The sequence below is a fragment of the Procambarus clarkii genome, chromosome 63, assembly GCF_040958095.1.
Source record: "Procambarus clarkii isolate CNS0578487 chromosome 63, FALCON_Pclarkii_2.0, whole genome shotgun sequence".
Taxonomy (NCBI): domain Eukaryota; kingdom Metazoa; phylum Arthropoda; class Malacostraca; order Decapoda; family Cambaridae; genus Procambarus; species Procambarus clarkii.
In genome coordinates, this window is record NC_091212.1 from 31,285,009 (window position 1) to 31,306,435 (window position 21,427).

Here is a 21,427-nt window from a genome sequence, read left to right on the forward strand (position 1 = left end):
CACTAGAGATGCTATACCGATGATGATACTTTTCAAGATGCTAGCGCTCTCTAGAGTGGAGTACTGCTGCACAATGACAGCCCCTTTCAAAGCTGGAGAAATTGCTGACCTGGAGAGCATGCAGAGATCCTTTTCTGCTAGAATCCACTCAGTAAAACATCTAAACTACTGGGACCGAGTAAAGAGCCTAAATCTGTATTCTCGAGTGCAGGCGGTAAAGATACATAATAATTTACATGTGGAAAATAGTAGAGGGGCTGGTCCCACACCTACACACAGAAAAAACATCACATGAGTCCAGAGGGCAAGGCAGGATGTGCAGAATACCCCGGTTGAAAAGCAGAGGGCAATAGGTACTCTACGAGAGAACTATCAACATCAGAGGCCCGAGACTGTTCAACATGCTTCCACTACACATAAGGGCCATAACTGGCCGACCCCTCGCAGTGTTCAAGAGAGAACTGGATAAGCACCTCCAAAGGATACCTGATCAACCAGGCTGTGATTCATGTGTCAGGCTGCGAGCAGCCGCGTCCAACAGCCTGGCTGACCAGTCCAGCAACGAGGAGGCCTGGTCGACGACCGGGCTGCGGGGACGCTAAGCCCCGGAAGCACCTCAAGGTAATGTAAGGTGCCTCAAGGAAGGCCTAAAACTCCATGTGCATTGACTGATGCCAAGGTCTGATACAATCATATCAGCCTGGTTAGTTCCAGGGAGCCAAATGAACTCCCTCTCAGAAAAAAAATACAGTGGAACCTCAGTTTTTTAATGCCCGTTTTCAAATTTTTCGGTTCTCGACCTCAATTTATTCGAAAAATTTGATTCGGTACTCGAGGTTTGCCTCCGTGCTCGAGTTTGTTGATACATGTTTGGGTCAACGAGCGCAAAGGTTCTGTTCTGCTGGGTGAGAGGCCGGGCGTGGGACGAGGCCTGCAAAATTTTACCAGTGTGTCCCATTTAGTGATGATTGTGCTTGAATATTGTATATGGGAGGACAACTGGATGGATGGTGGGGGGACTGGATGGATGGCGAGGGGACTAGATGGATGGATGGTGAGGGGACTAGATGGATGGATGAATGGTGAGGGAACTAGATGGATGGATGAATGGATGAATGGTGAGGGGACTAGATGAATGGATGAATGGCGAGGAGACTAGATGAATGGTGAGGGGGACTAGATGGATGGATGGTGAGGGGACTAGATGGATGGATGGTGAGGAGACTAGATGAATGGTGAGGGGGACTAGATGGATGGATGGTGAGGGGGACTAGATGGATGGATGGTGAGGAGACTAGATGAATGGTGAGGGGGACTAGATGGATGGATGGTGAGGGGGACTAGATGGATGGATGGTGAGGGGACTAGATGGATGGATGAATGGTGAGGGAACTAGATGGAAGGATGAATGGTGAGGGGACTAGATGAATGGATGAATGGTGAGGAGACTAGATGAATGGTGAGGGGGACTAGATGGATGGATGGTGAGGGGACTAGATGGATGGATGAATGGTGAGGGGACTAGATGAATGGTGAGGAGACTAGATGAATGGTGAGGGGGACTAGATGGATGGATGAATGGTGAGGGGACTAGATGAATGGTGAGGAGACTAGATGAATGGTGAGGGGGACTAGATGGATGGATGGTGAGGGGACTAGATGGATGGATGAATGGTGAGGGGACTAGATGAATGGTGAGGAGACTAGATGAATGGTGAGGGGGACTAGATGGATGGATGGTGAGGGGACTAGATGGATGGATGAATGGTGAGGGGACTAGATGAATGGTGAGGAGACTAGATGAATGGTGAGGGGGACTAGATGGATGGATGGTGAGGGGACTAGATGGATGGATGAATGGTGAGGGGACTAGATGAATGGTGAGGGGGACTAGATGGATGGATGGTGAGGGGACTAGACGGATGGATGAACGGTGAGGGGACAAGATGAATGGTGAGGGGGACTAGATGGATGGATGGTGAGGGGACTAGATGGATTGATGAATGGTGAGGGGACTAGATGAATGGTGAGGAGACTAGATGAATGGTGAGGGGGACTAGATGGATGGATGGTGAGGGGACTAGATGGATGGATGAAGGTGAGGAGACTAGATGAATGGTGAGGGGGACTAGATGGACGGATGGATGAATGGTGAGGGGATTAGATGGATGGATGAAGGTGGAGACTAGATGGATGGATGGGTGGTGAGGGGACTAGATGGATGGATGAATGGATGGATGGTGAGGGGACTAGATGGATGGATGGTGAGAGGAATAGATGGATGGGTGGTGAGGGAACTAGATGGATGGGTGGTGAGGGAACTAGATGGATGGGTGGTGAGGGGAGTAGATGGATTGATGAATGGTGAGGGGACTAGATGGATGGATGGATGGTGGCAGAACTGAATGGATGGTGGGGTGAACTGGATGGATGGATGGTGCAGGGCAGTAGTGAGATGGTTGGCAGAGTCTGTCACCCTCCCCACTACCTCCATCCCCCCATCCCGCTCCCTCCCAGCTACCTCTATCCCCCCATCCCGCACCCTCCCCGCTACCTCCATCCCCCTCATCCCCAACACCAGAACCCCCTACCCCCCAGCTGTACCCCTCTCAGCCATATGGACAGTATTATCACTGTGGGCTTCCTTGCTATCAGATGTTGGATCAGGAGGCAGATTTCCTGAGCCCCTGTCATTAATTTTTTTTACTAACTTACTGGTTGATACTGTGAAAGCCTGATTGACTGTAAAAGCATGAATGACCGTGAATGGCTGATTGACAATGCCTAACCAGTTGCTACTACAACTGTAAATGCTCGACTGCCTTTGGTTATGATTGCCTATGACTGGTCTTGACTGACATGTTGTGACTGTAACTGACTGGTTCTATCTGGCTGATATATGAAAAGAAGCAGTGAAATGTGTGAAAGGAAAATCTGAAACAAGTGATGGAGATATGAAAACGTTTAAAGCTAGCCGGGGACGGTCTCACCACCTCCCCCATCCTCCTCACCCTCCCCATACACCAACACCGCTCCTCCCTCCCTCCTCACCATCTCCCATACGCCAACACGAGTCCTCAGTAAAGATAAAATGCAGCTAAATGTTCACTTATTTTATTTATGGTTTATATTTATATCTGATTATTTGGTGTATGAAAAATATGAATAGTATTCTGTATAAAATGTATTTTTATGTTAATATTTTTGGGTGTCTGGAACGGATTAATCTAATTTACATTATTTCTTATGGGAAAATTTGGTTCTGTTTTCGAACGAAAAAAAAAAACCAGCGTTGAATGTAATGAAACGCCATTTTCTGGGTGAGACCCGGAGGCTCCCCGGAGCTTTACCGGCTGATATGCTAATGTCAGACTTTGGCATCAGTCATGTGTATGGAGTTCTAGGGCCTACCGGGGACCACGAGCCAGAACCTGGCCCCCTCAGAGAGGCAAGGGGAGCAATGGCCTATAGAAACCCCCGTGTGGTTGGAAGCATTCTATGTCTGCCATCGACCGGGTCAAGCATCCAGAAAGGTAAGCATTCCAAAACAAACCCCTATTCTGGTGAAAATTGCTACCTAAGCCGAACTAGTGAATAGAACTCTTCAACAGAAAACACGGAAACTAGTATGACGTCATACGTCACCGCGCCGCTGTCTGCGCAGCTCCCCCCTCCCCGGGAGGGGGAAGGGGGAGCCCCAGACCTCCCACGCCGGCTATCCACCCATCAGTTCTGAGGCTGGATGTCAAAACACGCGAAAAACGCCGACCGGAGGGAGGGAGGGTTGCCGGGGAGCCTCCGGGTCTCACCCAGAAAATGGCGTTTCATTACATTCAACGCTGGTTTTCTGGGGGGAGCCCCGTCGGCTCCCCGGAGCTAACTACCCACAGAGGAAGGTCAAAGGGACAAAACCGGGAGGCGGACACCACGCACCCCCCAAGGAGGCGAGACAACCGGCAGCAAACACCAACCCAAGGCGCCACAGCCCCGAAAATCCCGGGAACAACACGAGAACCACGAGCAGCAAGGCCCCTGCACGAACACCAAAAATCCATGCCCGAAAGACTGCAAGGCCACGTTGCCCAGACGGCAGCGAGAGCAGCGAAGCCACGAACGCCACAGGCATGAGGGAAGAACACAGGCAGCTTAGCCGCAAGAACACGGCTGACCACCCGGGACACCATCACCCGCGAACCGGGAAGAACAGAACCGGATCAACGCAAAACGCGCTCCGGACCCAAACGCCGTGGCACGCAAACAACAGCAGAGGGCCGCCACTGAACACAAAAACGACACACCCCCGGCCCGACCAACAAAGCACCAACAAACCCTGGACCCCTCCAGAATGCAGCAGCCCCACCCCGCGCCAGAAAAGATGGAGACTGCTGCCATCAAACAACCAAAACGCTAAAACCGAAGGAGCAAGAAAACACAGCGAACCGACCCCCAGAGGCAAAGGCCCAAAGGAAAGAGCCGACGAAAAAACACACCTGAACCGAAGGGGCACTACCAACCGAGGAGAGGACAGAGCACGCTGACCAGAGACCAGGATGGTGCAAGCGGCGCACGAACAGGCCGGAGGTGAAATGACGCACAAGACAGCTGACTAACGGTGCAGAAGCAACACCAAGACCGAAAGCAAGCTGAAGCGGCTCCGCCTGCGCCGCACGAAAAGAGGCGACAGTATGTGGCAAGACGACGGCCCCCAACCCCTACTAGAAAACCAAGCCGAGAGTAAACCAAGCCAACAAGAAGGACCCACCGAAGAAGGGACAGGAAAAGGAAGGACCGCCAAAATACCCCATACTGCCGCCAAGAAAGCACGCAGGTGGGACACCTACCACGAAGCCACCTGACCACCAACCGGAGGCGAGACCACGAGGCAGAACATAAGCAGCCCCGACAAGGCCCCCCCCGAGCCCAGGAAAAAGGCGGAGCCGCGAGAAGATCTCGGGCGCGACCACCGAAACGCAGGCGGCACAAGGAGATGGAACGTCTGCCGAACAGAAAAACTCCGAAGCATGCAAGCCCGCCAGGAGTTCAGAAACGACGGGTCCGACGCGAGACATCGCAAGAACCCCCCCAAAAAAAGTAAAACAACAACAACCGGCAGGGCAAGCTAGGAAAACCAAAGAAGGCGGAAGGGTCGCCGCCAGAACAGGACCCGAACCAAGGGGCACGAACAACTGCAACAGACCGAGACAAAGAAGCACATCACAGGACACAGGCTGACCAACGCCTAAGAACACACGCAGAACATTCCTGCTGCAGAAGAGGCAGGAAGAAAGAGCAGAAGCACAAAAAAAAAAAAAAAAAAAAACCAGGAGAACAACCAGGGGTGGACAATCAGGCAGGGACAAAAACCCCACGCAATCCCCAGGCACAAAACGGCAGCAAAGCGCCACTCCACAACCGGACACAGGAACAAGGACACGCCACCGTGAAACACGGTACCAATGCTCACGTGCAGCAGCAGCAGCAACAGGCACCACTGCAACATGCAACATGTAAATAGCAACTCCCCTCTGCAAAGGCAGAGAACGGAGCAGGCAGACCCCAGACAGGGCCAACGGAGACACGACAAAACCCTGCAGGCCCAGAAACCTGCACCAGGCGACCGACGGCGGAGAAAACCCCGCTCGATACCTGCTGGATGAGGTACTGGGAGCTCTTTTACACCTCAAGCCCGGCCCAAGGTCAGGCCAGACCGGCCAGAGGATGGCCCACCAGGCAGCTGCTAGGAGCAGTCCACCGGCCCACATACCCCCACAACCAGGACGGGCCGGAACTGCCATACGAAAACAGGCCAGTGCGCCCTGGAAGTCCACGGACGAACCAGCAAGAAGGCTTATGCTCGCAAGTAGGTCGTGTAACAAGCACAGACCACTGATGGTAATACAGTGTTCCCCAAAAGTGCCAATAGCACCACTGCACTCCACTGGTACTATCCCGCAAGTTCTACCAGATAGGCGGGACCCAAGAGCCAGAGCTCAAATCCTGCAAGCACAGCCAGGAGCCTCACCAGGTGAGTACAGAACCAACCCTACAACCCCCACACCTCACAACATTAAAAAAGGAGGGTCCCCTGAATGACTCCAGCATGGGTTGGACATGCACATGAGGGGGACAGGAAGGGGTGATAAAGGGACAGTCACTGGTGTGCGAACGGTCTCAGTCGTACAAAATTATACCTAAATAAAAACAGGTATATGAACACCGCCGCATCCAGCGCCCGGCCAAAAGACGCCAGACCGCAGAAACTCACCTGGCGAATGGTGGCTCGAACTTGACACGACTCAACCGTGCCCAGAAGAACTTGGGAGCACCGCCAGGTGAAGACGCCAGAGCCGGACCCGCAGGAGAACAGGGAGAGGCGAAGGAGGCGGTCCACACCCATGACACAGAAAACCGCGGTGTCCTCCCCACAACTGGGAACCAGGACACCCCTGGTGCAAAGGGGCACATACCGCAGCCAGGGAGAAGAACGAGAGGCGAAGCACTGTAGCAAAAAAGGGCGCAAAACCCCAGCACTGAACCATCGCCCAGACCAAAACAAACTCCACGGCGCATGCGCATAACACGCTGGCCGAACCGCACACCCTCCCTGCGGGAAGGCGCCAGCCAGGACTATTGCACGAGAAAAGGAGCCAAAAGAGGAAGCAGGAACAATAAAACCGGCCAAAGAAGCAAAGAGCCCAAAAAAAAAAAAAAAGGGAACCCAAACGGGCGACAAGTAGCCCAAACGGGCGACAAGTAGCCCAAATGGGCGACAAGTAGCCCAACCGGGCGACAAGTAGCCCAACCGGGCGACAAGTAGCCCAACCGGGCGACAAGTAGCCCAACAGGGCGACAAGTAGCCCAACAGGGCGACAAGTAGCCCAACAGGGCGACAAGTAGCCCAACAGGGCGACAAGTACTAGGAGCCGACAGACGTTCCAATAATGCGGGAAGTAGCGAAAAACCTTCCCGTACCCTCGAGAACACAGAAGCCAACACTAGTCCCGAAGGCACACGAAGGCGCAGGCGCACCCGAGATCAAAAGTCACGCAGAACCCCAACGAACGGGGAAACATGACAAAAACACCGTCCCAAAAAGCGGGGGAGGAAACATCCACCCACAGGACGGAACCAACCGACTCAAAGGCCAAGGAACCGAGCCCGGGGAGGGGCCGACGTCCAACAGCACGTACGGCGAGTGGGGAGGAAAGACCCCACTCCGCGTAACCACAAGCCCCGCCTAGAGGGGGATAAAACCCCCCACGGGGTCTAACGGGGCCAAGGCCCCCCCCAAGGCAGCCCCTCCCCAGCCCCGGGAACCTACACGACAGACCCCGGGGCCGAGCCGTTCCCCCAAAGCCCCGGCCGTACCAGAAAACCGGGGCAGCCGTGAAAACACTAAGGAAGGGAGCCCACTGGCAGACTCATACAACACGGCTGGAAGAACAGGCCCAAATGCCCCCGTCACTACCCCGGAAGGGGAATTCCCCGAGACTGCCCGAGTCTCAACACCACGAAACACCCCGCCCTGAACCTACAGACGGTAAGGAACCGGATGCAGGCAGGAAGGGTGAACCAGGGGAAAGACAAGGGGGCGTGGATGCAACCAACACCCCCAAGTCCCAAAACGAAATACAACGGGGCAGCCCCGGGGCTCCCGGGGAGGAAACCACGAGAACGTTGCCACCACCAAGGCTCAAGTGCAACGCCCCTGCTGCCCGCACCCGCTTTGTTAGCACAACTGGGTAACCGAGCCACAACGAGCAACCAAACTCGCAGGACACCGGGTCGAAGGTGTCACCGACCCCACAGGCAGCAGACGGAGGCAAAACAGAGAGTCACCCAGAGACAAAAGGTGAGAGCAACCCTCAAACTCGCTGGAAGCGAGGGGGGGGCTCTGGGGTCACATCCATCGGACCCGCGCGCCCCCAGGGGTTTCCCAGGGTCCCGAGCGTTTACTTTAAGAGGACTCGCGCTCAGGTAATCCCAGGCAGGGTACTGCTAACCGGCACCCAAGAAAAAAAACAACTTTCTAAGAGCTGAACCCCCGGGACGTGTACACTCACGGGGACCTAGCAGGGGGTACCACCAGAAATACTCAGAACACAAGGGACACAAGGGGCAAGAACGAAGGCAGACCCCCCCACCAGGTATATAAACAAAAGAAAAAGAAAACCCCGCAAGAGGACAGCGTACCCAAGCGGAACAGAGCCGGCCGCTATGATTGGTAAAGACAAGCTGCACAGTACCCCGCGCCCCACCAGTGCAAACACCGCCCCTTACTCTAAGGCGAACAAGGGAGACAGAACACCCGAGCACACAAAGAGCGGCCGAAAACCAAGCGGTAAACGGCCAAGCAGGGGCAGGACCCAAGGAACTTGTGGAAGGTGGCCCCAAGCCCCAAGGGCAGTACTTACAGGGCACCTAGGGAAGGGAACCGTAGGCGCATGCAGCCCGAGTACTGAAGAATCACACCCGGCTCACGCACCACCTAGAAAACAGACACCACACTCTAGGTACAGTGCTGAAACAACCACTGGAGCCGGAGCACATAACCATTGCCTATAGCATCAGCCGAAGAACTGATGGGTGGATAGCCGGCGTGGGAGGTCTGGGGCTCCCCCTTCCCCCTCCCGGGGAGGGGGGAGCTGCGCAGACAGCGGCGCGGTGACGTATGACGTCATACTAGTTTCCGTGTTTTCTGTTGAAGAGTTCTATTCACTAGTTCGGCTTAGGTAGCAATTTTCACCAGAATAGGGGTTTGTTTTGGAATGCTTACCTTTCTGGATGCTTGACCCGGTCGATGGCAGACATAGAATGCTTCCAACCACACGGGGGTTTCTATAGGCCATTGCTCCCCTTGCCTCTCTGAGGGGGCCAGGTTCTGGCTCGTGGTCCCCGGTAGGCCCTAGAACTCCATACACATGACTGATGCCAAAGTCTGACATTAGCATATCAGCCGGTAAAGCTCCGGGGAGCCGACGGGGCTCCCCCCAGAAAAAACGGAGGTACATCTGTGTGTGTATGTATGTGAACTCGCCTAGTTGAGGGGGGAGGGTTGAGCTTTGGCTCTTTGGCCTCTCAACCGTCAATCTACTGGTATAAAGATTCCTGAGCTACTAAAGCTCCATCATATCTACACTTGAAACTGTGTATGGAGTCAGTCTCCACCACATCACTTCCCAGTATATACCATTTACTAACTACTCTGACACTGAAAAAGTTCTTTCTAATGTCTCTGTGGCTCATTTGGTTACTCAGCTTCCACCTGTGTCCCCTTGTATGTGTACCACCCGTGTTAAATAATCATTGTCTACCCTGTCAATTCCCCTGAGAATTTTATATGTGGTGACCATGTCTTCCCGAGCTCTTCTGTCTTCCAGCGACGTGAAGTGCAGTTCCCTCAGCCTTTCCTCGTAATTCATACCTGTTAGTTCTGGGAATAGCCTAGTGGCATACCTTTGAACTTTTTTCCAGCTCTACAAAATTCTCCGGGGAATTAACAGGGTAGACAAGGAAGGATTATTTAACATGGGTAGTACACACACAAGGGAATACAGGTGGAAGCCGAGTACCCAAATGAGCCATACACACATTAGAAAGAACTTTTCAGTGTCAGTAGTTAATAAATGGAATGCCCTAAGAAGTGATGTGGGGAGACTAACTCCATACACAGTTTCAAATGTAGATGTGACAGAGCTCGAGAAGTTCAGGAATATATACACCAGTAGATTGACAGTCGAGAGGCGTGACCAAAGAGCCAAAGCTCAACTCCTGAAAGCACAACTAGGTGAGTACACACACACACACATTGTGTAGATGTAAAGATGTATAGACAGATGTACACCCAATGTGTCAACACCTGCATCAGGGGAGCTCCAGCATATTTAAAAAATCTTAAGTATTGTAGTACAGGTTGATGAAAGTGAGTGGTGTTCCAAGGAACATAAAGATGTTGTGCTTTTGAAAGATAGGCGAGACAACATGAATGAGCCAACGGGAGTGAAAAAATTGGATGAAAAAAAGTTGCCCTAGTGATAACAGTGCAGACAACAACATTGAAGATGGCTGCCGGCAAGAGGAAAAACAAAACAGAGCTGGAGTTTGGGGGTTTCAATGAGGAAAACATTGATATAAGCAGTCTACACAACAAATTGGCAAAATTAGATATTATAGTGAATTGTCATGTAGAAATAATCAGCAAATTGAAAGAAAGTAATGACCATTTGAATAGCAAAGTTTTAGGTCTTGTGGGGTTTAGTGAAAGACTTATACAAGGACAAGAATCAATTGGAAACAAATTGCAAAGCCATGGAAAAGGAAAATAAACTGTTAAAAATAGCTTTGGAAGAAGTTAAAGCAAATTTAAACTTAAATGACTACGATAAGATAGGTAAGGAAATTAAACAGGAAAAACAGCTTTTGTCAGTACAGTTGGAGGAAGTTACACAGGGAATAGAACAGTGCAAGAAAGATATGCAACTCACTTATGCACAAGTGGCCAAGGAGAAGGAAAAACTAGAAGAAGCAGTAAAGGAAGTCAAACACTGCAGCAACCAAGATAAAACAAACATTAGGCTGGAAGTCATAATGGAACTGGCATCAAATCCTAAATTGGTGCAAAACACAGTTTATCAAAGTCTCTGATAATTTTTGGTTGCAAAGAAAAGGAGATAACATCTAGGTCAGAAAGAGCTGTAGAAGAAGAGAAAGTAGTAGATAAAATTTTTGGCCTCATGGAAGGTCTTACTACCATAGAGAATGTCTGCGACTACAGGATGATTAGAAAGTACGTAAAAGGGAAAGATCGACCTTTGAGGATCACCTTGAATGGTGCCAAATAGATGTAAGAAGTACTAGGGAATGCTAGAAAATTACAAAGTGATGAGGTAGAGAAAGTATGGTCGTTAAGACGAGATCTTTCAAAAGAAGACAGAGAAACTGAAACTGAACCTCGCCGAGGCAAAACGTTTAAATGAGAGCAGGACTGAAGAAATCAATTCTTTTTTCTACTAAGTGATAGTGGTAGGCAGACCAGTAAAGTGGTACATAAAGGCAAACCAGCAAAATCAATAGAGAGAGGGGGAGTGAAGAATAAGAAGGAGAACAAGTTTCTGAAAATTGCATACACCAACATAGATGGAGTGAGATCAAAGATATTGAGTCTGCATGTTTTGTTCACCATAATGAACCCCTAAGTTGGTATTATGAGTAAAAAAGCAACAAGGAGTGACCGCCACACCAGCCAGCCACTCGCTGCCACTCACTCCCTCAACACCTCACTCGCCCACATTCTCCTCCCACCATACTGTTTTTGCTTTTATTCACTATATACAGATGTTTGTGTGTGTATATATATACATATATATAAGTATCTATATGTTTTGTTCATCACAACTGTACAACTAAGCTGATATAGTTAGTTCAGGCACTAAGAGACGTCGCTACACAGTCAGCTGGCGGCTGCCTCCCTCACACATTCAAGGTCAGACGCACTAAAATTTCACCCCAACAATACTTTTTGTGGTGTTATTACCCCTACATACACACATTATATATAAGTATCTTCATGTTTTGTTCACCATAACTGTTCAACATAGCCGGCATAGTGCCCAAAGAGCATAGTGGCCACCCATACCAACATGACAAATCATACAGATGTTGCCACCTCCATCACCAAAATGGCTTCTCCCCCACACTCCTTTTGCTGTTATTACACTATATATACACATTATATATAAGTATCTACATTTGTGTTCACCATAACAAACCACTAAGTTGGTATGCTGAGTGGCAGTGGCAGCCAGTGGTAGCCCTGCCACTGGCTGCCACTCACTACCTCCCTCCCTCACCCCACCTGACTCTCCTACATTCTCTTCCCACAATACTGTGTTTGCTTTTATTCACTATATACAGACATTATATATAAGTATCTGCATGTTTTGTCCACCATAGCAAACAACTAAGCTGCTACAGTGAGTCCAGACAGTAAAAGGTGGTCACACTGAGTCAGCAGACAATGCTACCTCCCTTCCACTACAGCGCTAATTATCACAACAATCCTGCTATTATAAGAATCCTGGTCATTTTTATCACAGTCAGGGATCTTCTGTAATGCTATCATCACTAAATAATAGCATGAACATATATATTATGGCATTTTTAGGCGATGCTGTGGTCACAAGCTGAACAGCAGTGCTGTGAGCTCATGCTGCGTGCATCAGGCTTGGTGGCTCACTCAATACTGAGGTCCCTGACACTCAGGAATTTGGCCCACGATTTTGAAAAAAAATGGTGGCTGTTTACAAGAGCCCTGATGAAGGTGAGGTGAACCCTGTGTATTCATGGGCCGTTTAAATCTTGCGTAGTACTCCAACACGTCATATGACGTTATGGGCAATTTTTAGCAAGTTATTCAACACATCATATGATGTGTTGTGTAGTTTAAAAGTTAAGTGATGTAATACAGCTGCAGACACCAGACATTGTTGAACTCACGGAGACAAAACTTGAAGATGATACTGTATTTTAAATGAGGTCATATTCCCAAGGGGTTACTAAGTCTGGAGACGGGACAGAAAAATTAGGAAAGGCAGTGGCGTTGCTGTGCTGGCGAAAAAACACCTAAAGGTAAACAAAATAATGATTGCCAATGCACGAGAAGTTGACATAATAGCACTAAGAGATATGCAATCAGGATGATAAACTAATGATCATAAATGCATATAGACCACCGCCAAGCAAAACATGATAAAGGAGGAGCTAGATAATAAAGGAGAGGGTCTTACAACAATAATGAGAGAAATTATAGCGAGAGCTGATAAAGATAGATCACGACTGTTGGTAGTCGGCGACTTTAACTTGAAATCCATAGACTGGGAGGCACATGAAGCTAGAAAGGAGGATTTTTGAACTTGAAGATTCGTAAACCTCATCCTGGAAACATTCATGTTTCAACATGTTAAATAGGCTATGAGGACGAGGAAACGGGATGGTAACTCCATGCTGGATTTCATATTTACCAGGAAAGAGGAAGAGATATTTGACATTCAGTACCTTCATCCGTTGGGTAAAAGTGACCATGTATTTTTGGGAATAAAGTATGCAATGTGCAGGCGATGAGTCACAATAACGTGGCTAAAGTATGATACATATACCAGTGATACAAAGATGCGAGAAACAACTACACGGCAGTGAGGAGAGAGGCAGAAAGAAATTTTGAAAGAGAGATTGCGGACAAATGTATAACAGAACCAGGTCTATTCTATAAATTCATAAACAACAAACTGCAGGAAAAAGATAATATTCAGAGATTGAAAATGGGAAATAGATTCACAGAAAATGAAAAGGAAATGTGTGAAACATTAAACAAAAAGTTCCAAAGTGTGTTTGTACAAAATGAAATCTTCAAGGAACCAAACACAATAGGAATTCCAGAGAACAACAGAGCACACAGAGGTGTCTAGACGAAGTGGAAAAAATGCTAAAGGAGCTAAGTAAGAACAAAGCAGTTGGTCCAGATGGAGTTTCACCATGGGTTCTGAGAGAATGTGCACCTGAGCTCAGCATTCCACTTCAACTGATTTTTCAGGCATCCCTGTGTACAGGAGTTGTAGCTGATGTGTGGAAAAAGGCTAACATCGTTCCAATCTACAAAAGTGGCAGCAGGGAAGACCCCCTCAATTATATACCTGTATCATTGATAAGTGTAATAGTCAAAATATTGAAAAAAATAATTAAAACTAAATGGGTAGAACACCTGAAGAAAAATGATATATCAGACAGACAGTATGGTTTTCGATCTAGAAGATCCTGTGTAATGAATTAACTCAGTTTCTATGATTGAGCCACAGAGATTTTACAGGAAAGAGATGGTTGGGTTGACTGCATCTATCTGGACCTAAAAAAGGCTTTTGACAGAGTTCCACATAAGACGTTGTTCTGGAAACTGGAATATGTTGGAGGGGTGACAGGTAAGCTTCTAACATGGATGAAAAATTTCCTGATAGAATAATGAGGGCCGTAATTAGAGGCAATGTATTGGACTGGAGAAATGTCACAAGTGGAGTACCACAGGGTTCAGTTCTTGCACCGGTAATGTTCACTGTCAACATAAAAGATCTACCAGATTGAATACAAAATTATATAAACATGTTTGCTGATGATGCTAAGATAATAGGGAAGATAAGAAACCTCGATGATTGTCATGCCCTTCAAGAAGACCTGGACAAAATAAGTATATGGAGCACCACTTGACAAATGGAATTTAATGTGAATAAATGCCATGTTATGGAATGTGGAATAGGAGAACAGAGGCCCCACTCAACCTATAAATTATGTGAGAAATCTTTAAAGAATTCTGACAAAGAAAGGGATCTAGGGGTGGTTCTAGATAGAAAACTGTCACCTGAGGACCACATTAAGAACATTGTGCAAGGAGCCTATGCTACACTTTCTAACATCTGAATTACTTTTAAATACATGGATGGCAAAATACTAAAGAAATTGTTCACAACTTTTTATTAGACCAAAGCTAGAATATGCAGCGGTTGTGTGGTGCCCATATCTTAAGAAGCACATCAACAAACTGGAAAAGATGCAAAGACATGCCACTAAGTGGCTCCCAGAACTGAAGGGCAAGAGCTACGAGGAGAGGTTAGAAGCATTAAATATGCCAAAGCTAGAAGATAGAAGAAAAAGAGGCGCTATGATCACTACATACAAAATAGTAACAGGAATCGATAAAATTGATAGGGAAGAATTCCCGAGACCTGAACTTCAAGAACAAGAGGTCATAGATTTAAACTAACTAAACAAAGCTGCCGGAGAAATATAAGAAAATCCACTTTTGTAAACAGAGTGGTTGATGGTTGGAACAAGTTAGGTGAGAAGGTGGTGGAGGCCAAAACCGTTAGTAATTTCAAAGTGTTATATGACAAAGAGTGCTGGGAAGACGGGACACCGCGAGAATAGCTCTCATCCTGTAACTACACTTAGGTAATTACACACATTGATAGGAACTAACCAATAACTAATAATAGCAGCTGGAAGTAGTTATGGCAAAAGGAATGTCATAACTTTAAGGGATTTGAAGAAACCAAAATAGCAATTATCAATAACAATGTCTAGCTACCAACTAATTTCATATGAATGATATGAACATCAAGGATGTGAAAAGAAGTTCTCGTTTAACAATGAACCGAGAGCGCTAGAGCAACAACGTTTTACTGACGATTATGACAGTACTGTACTGCAGAGAATGATGTACCTGAAAAACTTTATCACAGCAAGTTTGCAGAAGCCATTAATAAGATTTCCTTGGCAGAAGTTTATTATCTATAACCTTTGTCTTAAGAAACCTATTTAACTGTATTATATGCAATGACTCAGGAATCAACTGTATTTTTATATGTACTAGCTTCATGGGACGCCCCCCCCCCCCTCAAGTTTTGGAAGCTAACCCTTGCAGTCTTACTATTTAAAAATTGGACACAAAATTTCCAGTCTCTCCTCTTTGCAAACCATTCTCACAATGCATCTCCAGTACAATTTTCACTACAGCCAGAAGAATAAAAATTTATACCTTACATGAACTAACTGCCAAATTTTGAAGAATTTTGTTCTGAATTATTTTTGAGTTATTGACCAAATATTAATAGCACCCTATAATTAGTTCTAAAATCCTGCTGCTAATGTTACAAGTATGTAATTTAAAAGCAAATGACAATTTTAAGGTATCCATAAACAAAATTTAAAGTAAATTTTAGATATCACTGAAATATCCTTTTAATAAATAGCGAAATACAAAAATCTAAGAAAATTAACTCCAGCAAAAACATGTTATGGGGGTTGCAAGTTCGATAACAATGACGTAATACATTTGAACAATCACACTCAATAGTTGCCTGGTCATGTAAAGATAATGCCACCCCCTCACAAAATTAAAAACCGATTTCAATAATTTTCACCAGGGGTTACACTAACTAATCTGAACAAGATTAACTTCCTTTTTGTTTACATATAAAAATATGGGAAGTCTGATGTCAATCAGAAGTCACATTCTTAAGGTATCACTTGGAAACTGTTGTGTCAGAAAAACTCATCCCTTCCCCCACCAGAACAGGAATATGTAACATGGATGAACTCTGGCACAGAGAGGAAGACCATATTAGCGTTGTAAAATTTCTCTAGCCAAAAGTGAGAATATTCATGTGATCACCCATCCAGGTAATGGCCACATCTAATGATACTTAATCTCATTGACCAGGTGATGTGCACATCATCCACGGTGCCATAAGATGAATGTCACTATACTGTTGACAGACAGTATTTTGGAACAAAGTGGTTAGGAGGTGAGCACGAGCCATTACTACCACCCGACATTAACTAATCAAATAACTTTCAAAAGGATTAGTGGTCAACATATTTCAAAATGCTACAACTTGACACATATCACAACACAAAACACTGTAGCAAGCACACCTGTATGAGTATAGTTTATCTTTAGTCTTGTCTTTATCTTTGGTAGGGAGAGCCTTATTAACTGTTATGGTTTTGGTGGCAGTAGGTATAGAGTTGACGGTGGCATTTGTGGTGCTGGTGGTCGCAGTCGCAGCTGCAGTATTTTGTCGTACTGTGGTCACTACCGTCTTGCCACCCTGGACTCTTACTTGCTGCACTTGTTGCTGCCAGGAGAAGATATGTATTAAATAAAATACCTAATATAAGTACAGTACATACAAAATATTACCAAGGAAGGATGGGAAAGTGTTAACTAAGAGAATGAATGGATACCTTTCCCACTATCTGTAGTATGATGAGAAACTAATACCATCACACTCCAGCAAAATATCCATATCTGTTCAGATATATACCAGAGGAAATTGTAATATGCAAATTCAGAGCACCAATCAAACATTTTCTACATAACTAGTCACAAAAATCCTGGTTGCACAACTAGCCTGTAATTTTCCCCTTGCATGCAAATTGCCTACTTCAGTCTTTCCAACTTACAGTCTCTTCTATATTTGTCAGTTCTATCCCCTTAACATCTAAGTGCTGAACATTATTCATATATTCTTTTTTAACTCATTATCCATACTCCTTTCATGCACCTATTTCTGGTATTAATATCACTCTTTATACTATTCATTATATCACTGCACCACATTCTTACAAACCTGATAACTTTCCCTAACTGATGTGAAAATCTGATTGCTTAATATTTAAATTTCTTCAAATGAACACAAAATATATACTTACAGCGACTACTCTCGTCGGTGCTGGAGTTGTATTTACAGAGCGTTGTACAACAGTAGCTGAGGAAACTGTGGTAGGGGCAACCATTCTTACAGTCCCTGAAGTAGTGGGAGCAACTGGTCGAGCAACAGACATCTAAAACAAAATTCACCATCAAGTCAGTACTTATTTTCCACTTCCACTCTTAGTGTTTACTAGATAAAGCACGCAAACACCATTTAAGAGTTTCTCAACATTTAACAAGAGGGCCTGCTGCAGAATGTAACCTTTACATATTTTCCCTATTATATGTGCAATCAATCCTTTTAAGCATGATGTAGTCATTTTTAATTAAGAGTACAGTAACAGTGGATGCCTCATTTTCTGGACATCAATTACAGTATTTGAATCACTTGATGGATCACACAAAATTAAGTTTGCAGAATAACTGTACAAATGTTACAGTGCAGAAGTTGACTTAAGAACTGAGAACTGATAGACCAATAATTGATATTGTTGAAGGTGAAAATGGAAGGAACATTATGTATTGTATTCTAGTAAGTTGCACATGAAAAGGATAACACTAGATTGTATGTGGAAACCTAAATGTATAGATACAGAAATAATAACTGTAGGTTAGACTCACAGCAGGAATGACCGTCGTAACACCAGGAACGGTAGTGACTGCAGATAATGGTGGCGGCCGCACGCCATCGATGGTTAATTCTTGTCGTGCTAGTGACAACCGCAGGTACGGTAAAGTTTTCTGAAGATTAGAAAAGCAGTATATTATTTACATGTAACAAAATATGATTTGTCCACCCCCATCTTACACTTCACATACTATCACCACTTTTAAGACCAGGTACACAGTGCTCCTTGTGAAATGTCATATACATTATATTCAAATATATTTAATCCCTTACCATACCTCCTTGTGTTGTTTACAATCATTACCTGCTTCCTCACACAATCACTTACCATGTCAACCCACCTTCATCCAGCTTTCCTCCTTTCCTACCCTTAAACTCACTTTAATACTCTCAATTCACCAGTCTACCATCATCCATTATTAATTCAATATATTCAAACCACCTCAGTGTGCTCTCCTCAATCTTGCAGTTTACAGAGTACTGCATTTCACATATCTCCCAGACTTTATTATACCTTATTCTAACTCGTATTGTAACACCACACATGCTTCACAGACTATCTAATTTTACTACTCTACCTCTTGAAATACAGTATCATGTCCATACCACACTACCATGTTGCAACCATACATAACATTCCCAACCATGGCTCCTCTGTGCACACATTTGGCACCATTCGTTTTATTATATTTTTCTTAACCAAATTTTTCACTGCAGTCACTTTCCATCCTTTGCCCTACGGTAGGGCCCCTACCCTACTTCTCTTATATTCTCAACTGCATATTATTCCTAGATTGGTATACTGTTATCCCCTACATGCTCAATCATATTATTAATAATAATATTATATACAGAGGAACCTCGGTTAACAATTTTAATTCGTTCCGGCACCGAGCTCGTCATGTGAAACGCTCGTCTTGCAAAACAAATTTCCCCATTTAAAATAATGGAAATAAAATTAATCCGTTCCACCTCCGAAAAACATAAATGACTTTCTGGTCCATAGGTTGGAGGAATGTAGAAGTGTTGGGAGGAAGAAACTTGATGGCGATGAACTGATTTTCTGGAAACAAATAATCTTGCGTCTGTGAAGGATGCACAGGAGCATTATCGAGCACAAGCAAGGCCTTGAGTGGTAACTGCTTCTCTTCAAGATAACTCCTCTCTGAGGGGACAGTGAGGAGCTTTGCTATGATTTCTGTCTTTAAATCTACAGTAATTGTGTCTTTCTTCCTTTTCACAAAACTATCTTTAGCAAGCAGCTTCTTAGGCGACATCATGGGTTACAAATGACAGAGGTAACAAGTGGCGACTGTCACCCTGAGACAAGAGCACAGCAACCAACGATCCCGTACAAGACAGGTTAAAACCCGGAAGACACATTCAATGGTCCACCGAGCCCCGACAGGGGTTTCCAGGACCCATAGGGTAACAACTACGGGAAGCCCGGGCAAGGTGTTGCTAACTAGTTAAAACCCAAAACTAACAAGGGGTAGAAGACAACACTGAAAACCCTTGAGACGTGTACAATCACGGGGGGGCCTAGCAGAGGGCCACCAAACACTACCAGTGGAACTATATATCCACACTAGGCAGACCCCTACCAGGCAAAAGGAAATAAAAACAAACAAAAAACCCTGGAAAAGTACACCGTCCCCAGAGGCAACAGGAACCGGTCGCCGCTTAGGTGGCAGGTCGCGTAACACCTTGATGCCCTAACCAGCACAATACCATTCCCTACCCAAAGCCAAACAAGGGCCCTAAACCCCAGCTGGCTCCAAGGGCGAGGCAAATGCCGAGCAGCAAGAACCTCTACGGGAATGGTTCCCGAACGCCCCAGGGAAGATAACTCTGTCAGGCAGGGGCAGTACTCATAGGGCGCTTAGGGAAGGAAGCCCCTAAGCGCATGCAGCCCCGGTACTGATGAGGAACACCTGGCCACCGCACAACACAAAACACGGCAGTGAACGCCACGAAAGGCAAACACCGCCTATGAAACTGAGGCCAGGGAAGCATCTGTCCCGGCTGACATTAGCTTACGAACTGATTTTAGGCAGCCGGCACGGTGAGGTCCGGGGCTCCCCCTTCCCCCTCTTGGGGCAGGAAGGGTTGCGCAGACGATCAGCACGGCAGTAAAGTGTGATGTTTGCTTGTTTCCTTGGGATTGTAGGGAGAACCTCTCTTCGGTTTTATGTTTTAGTTTTTACCATGTGGGGTGTGTTTTGTTATGCCTACCTTTCTGGGTGCCTAACCCCGGTCGATGGCAGATAAGGAAAACCCCAATCACAAGGGGGTTTTCCAGGGCCATTGCTCCCTGAAATCTCTCTGAAGGGGCCAGGTTCTGCCACTGGTCCCTGGTAGGTCTGAACTCCTTAGCTAATGTCTCGGTCTAATATAACATACATTAGCCCAATAAGCTGCAGGGAGCCGTAGGGGCTCCCCACAGAAAAGAGCACAAATAAATGCAGAGGGATGCTTATCCTGTGTGATAAAGCAACAACACTGTCATCAATTTGCAAGAACCAGCGGGAAAGCTAGGAAGCACCATGTGGTTTTCTCGTTAACCGAGCGAAAGCTCGTCAATCGAGGTAAATTTTCTGCGAGTGGCTCACTCGTTACCTGAAATGCTAGTAGATGGGGCTGCTCGTCATCCGAGGTTCCTCTGTATATATAATACTATTATACATTATTATTATAATAATATTATATTATAATGTATTATTATTATAATAATGTTGATAAACCTGTAGACAAAGAAATCACACTGATCGCTGGTTTGAATGACCTTATTACTTCAATTGATTTTCTCAATAAACCTTTAAAACATACCTTGAGAAAAGGAACAAGGCATGGTTGTGGGGAGGAATTTAAGTCTTTCTGGAGTTCTTCTGTAAATGCTTCTGGCTCCACTCTGCCATCAATAAGACCCTGAATTAAGTTCCGAACATTTCTGGCGACTGGTGCTCTTTGCTCATTTGCTAATTTTAATAACGTGGCCAAGAAGTTTTTACATTTTGTTTTCGCAGATTCTGCCGAGATAGTTTGCTGCAAGAGAAAGGAACAACATTAACAACAGAGATCTCAATATTTATATAATGAAAATATATTAACCCGTGAATGCTAGTGATCAATATATACAAGTGCATATTTAAATGAAGAACATTGATAAAACACAATATATCAAAATGATCTTATGAATTTGATCTGCAAGGAAAAAGTTGTCCAATAAAAGCAGGTCACTCGAGATTATAATAAACCATATTTTGATATTTGCTTATGATTCTCCATGATAATCTAATTTGACAAAATAATTAATTATTCAAGGGCAATAACATGAAAATACTGTAACACTTAAAGGCCTGTCGCTGTTACATGTTGAACCCTGGGGCCATTGTGGCAATCGTCATTTGCTAATTTTAGTCATTAATGCCCGGTTCTTATTCAAAAGAGGAAGAGCTGAATCAGAGAGAATAGACTCTTGCGATCCAAGGAGACTACCATAAATGGCATATCAAAAGAAGATGGTCCAGTCTTAATTT

The 21,427-nt window shown here is 45.8% G+C and overlaps 1 protein-coding gene across 3 annotated transcripts in view; it reads right to left on the minus strand.

Annotated features, from left to right (window-relative positions):
- The window catches only part of LOC123769433 (transcription initiation factor TFIID subunit 4), a 241,093-nt gene that overhangs the window by 110,086 nt on the left and 109,580 nt on the right, over window positions 1-21,427 (minus strand). For all 3 annotated transcript variants that reach the window (XM_069308836.1, XM_069308835.1, XM_069308834.1), the window contains 4 exons: window positions 20,718-20,933; window positions 17,882-18,001; window positions 17,260-17,391; window positions 16,480-16,682 (listed from right to left, as the gene is read on the minus strand). In XM_069308836.1, the coding sequence (XP_069164937.1) occupies window positions 16,480-16,682; window positions 17,260-17,391; window positions 17,882-18,001; window positions 20,718-20,933 (671 nt within the window). The remainder of the gene's footprint in view (window positions 1-16,479; window positions 16,683-17,259; window positions 17,392-17,881; window positions 18,002-20,717; window positions 20,934-21,427) is intronic.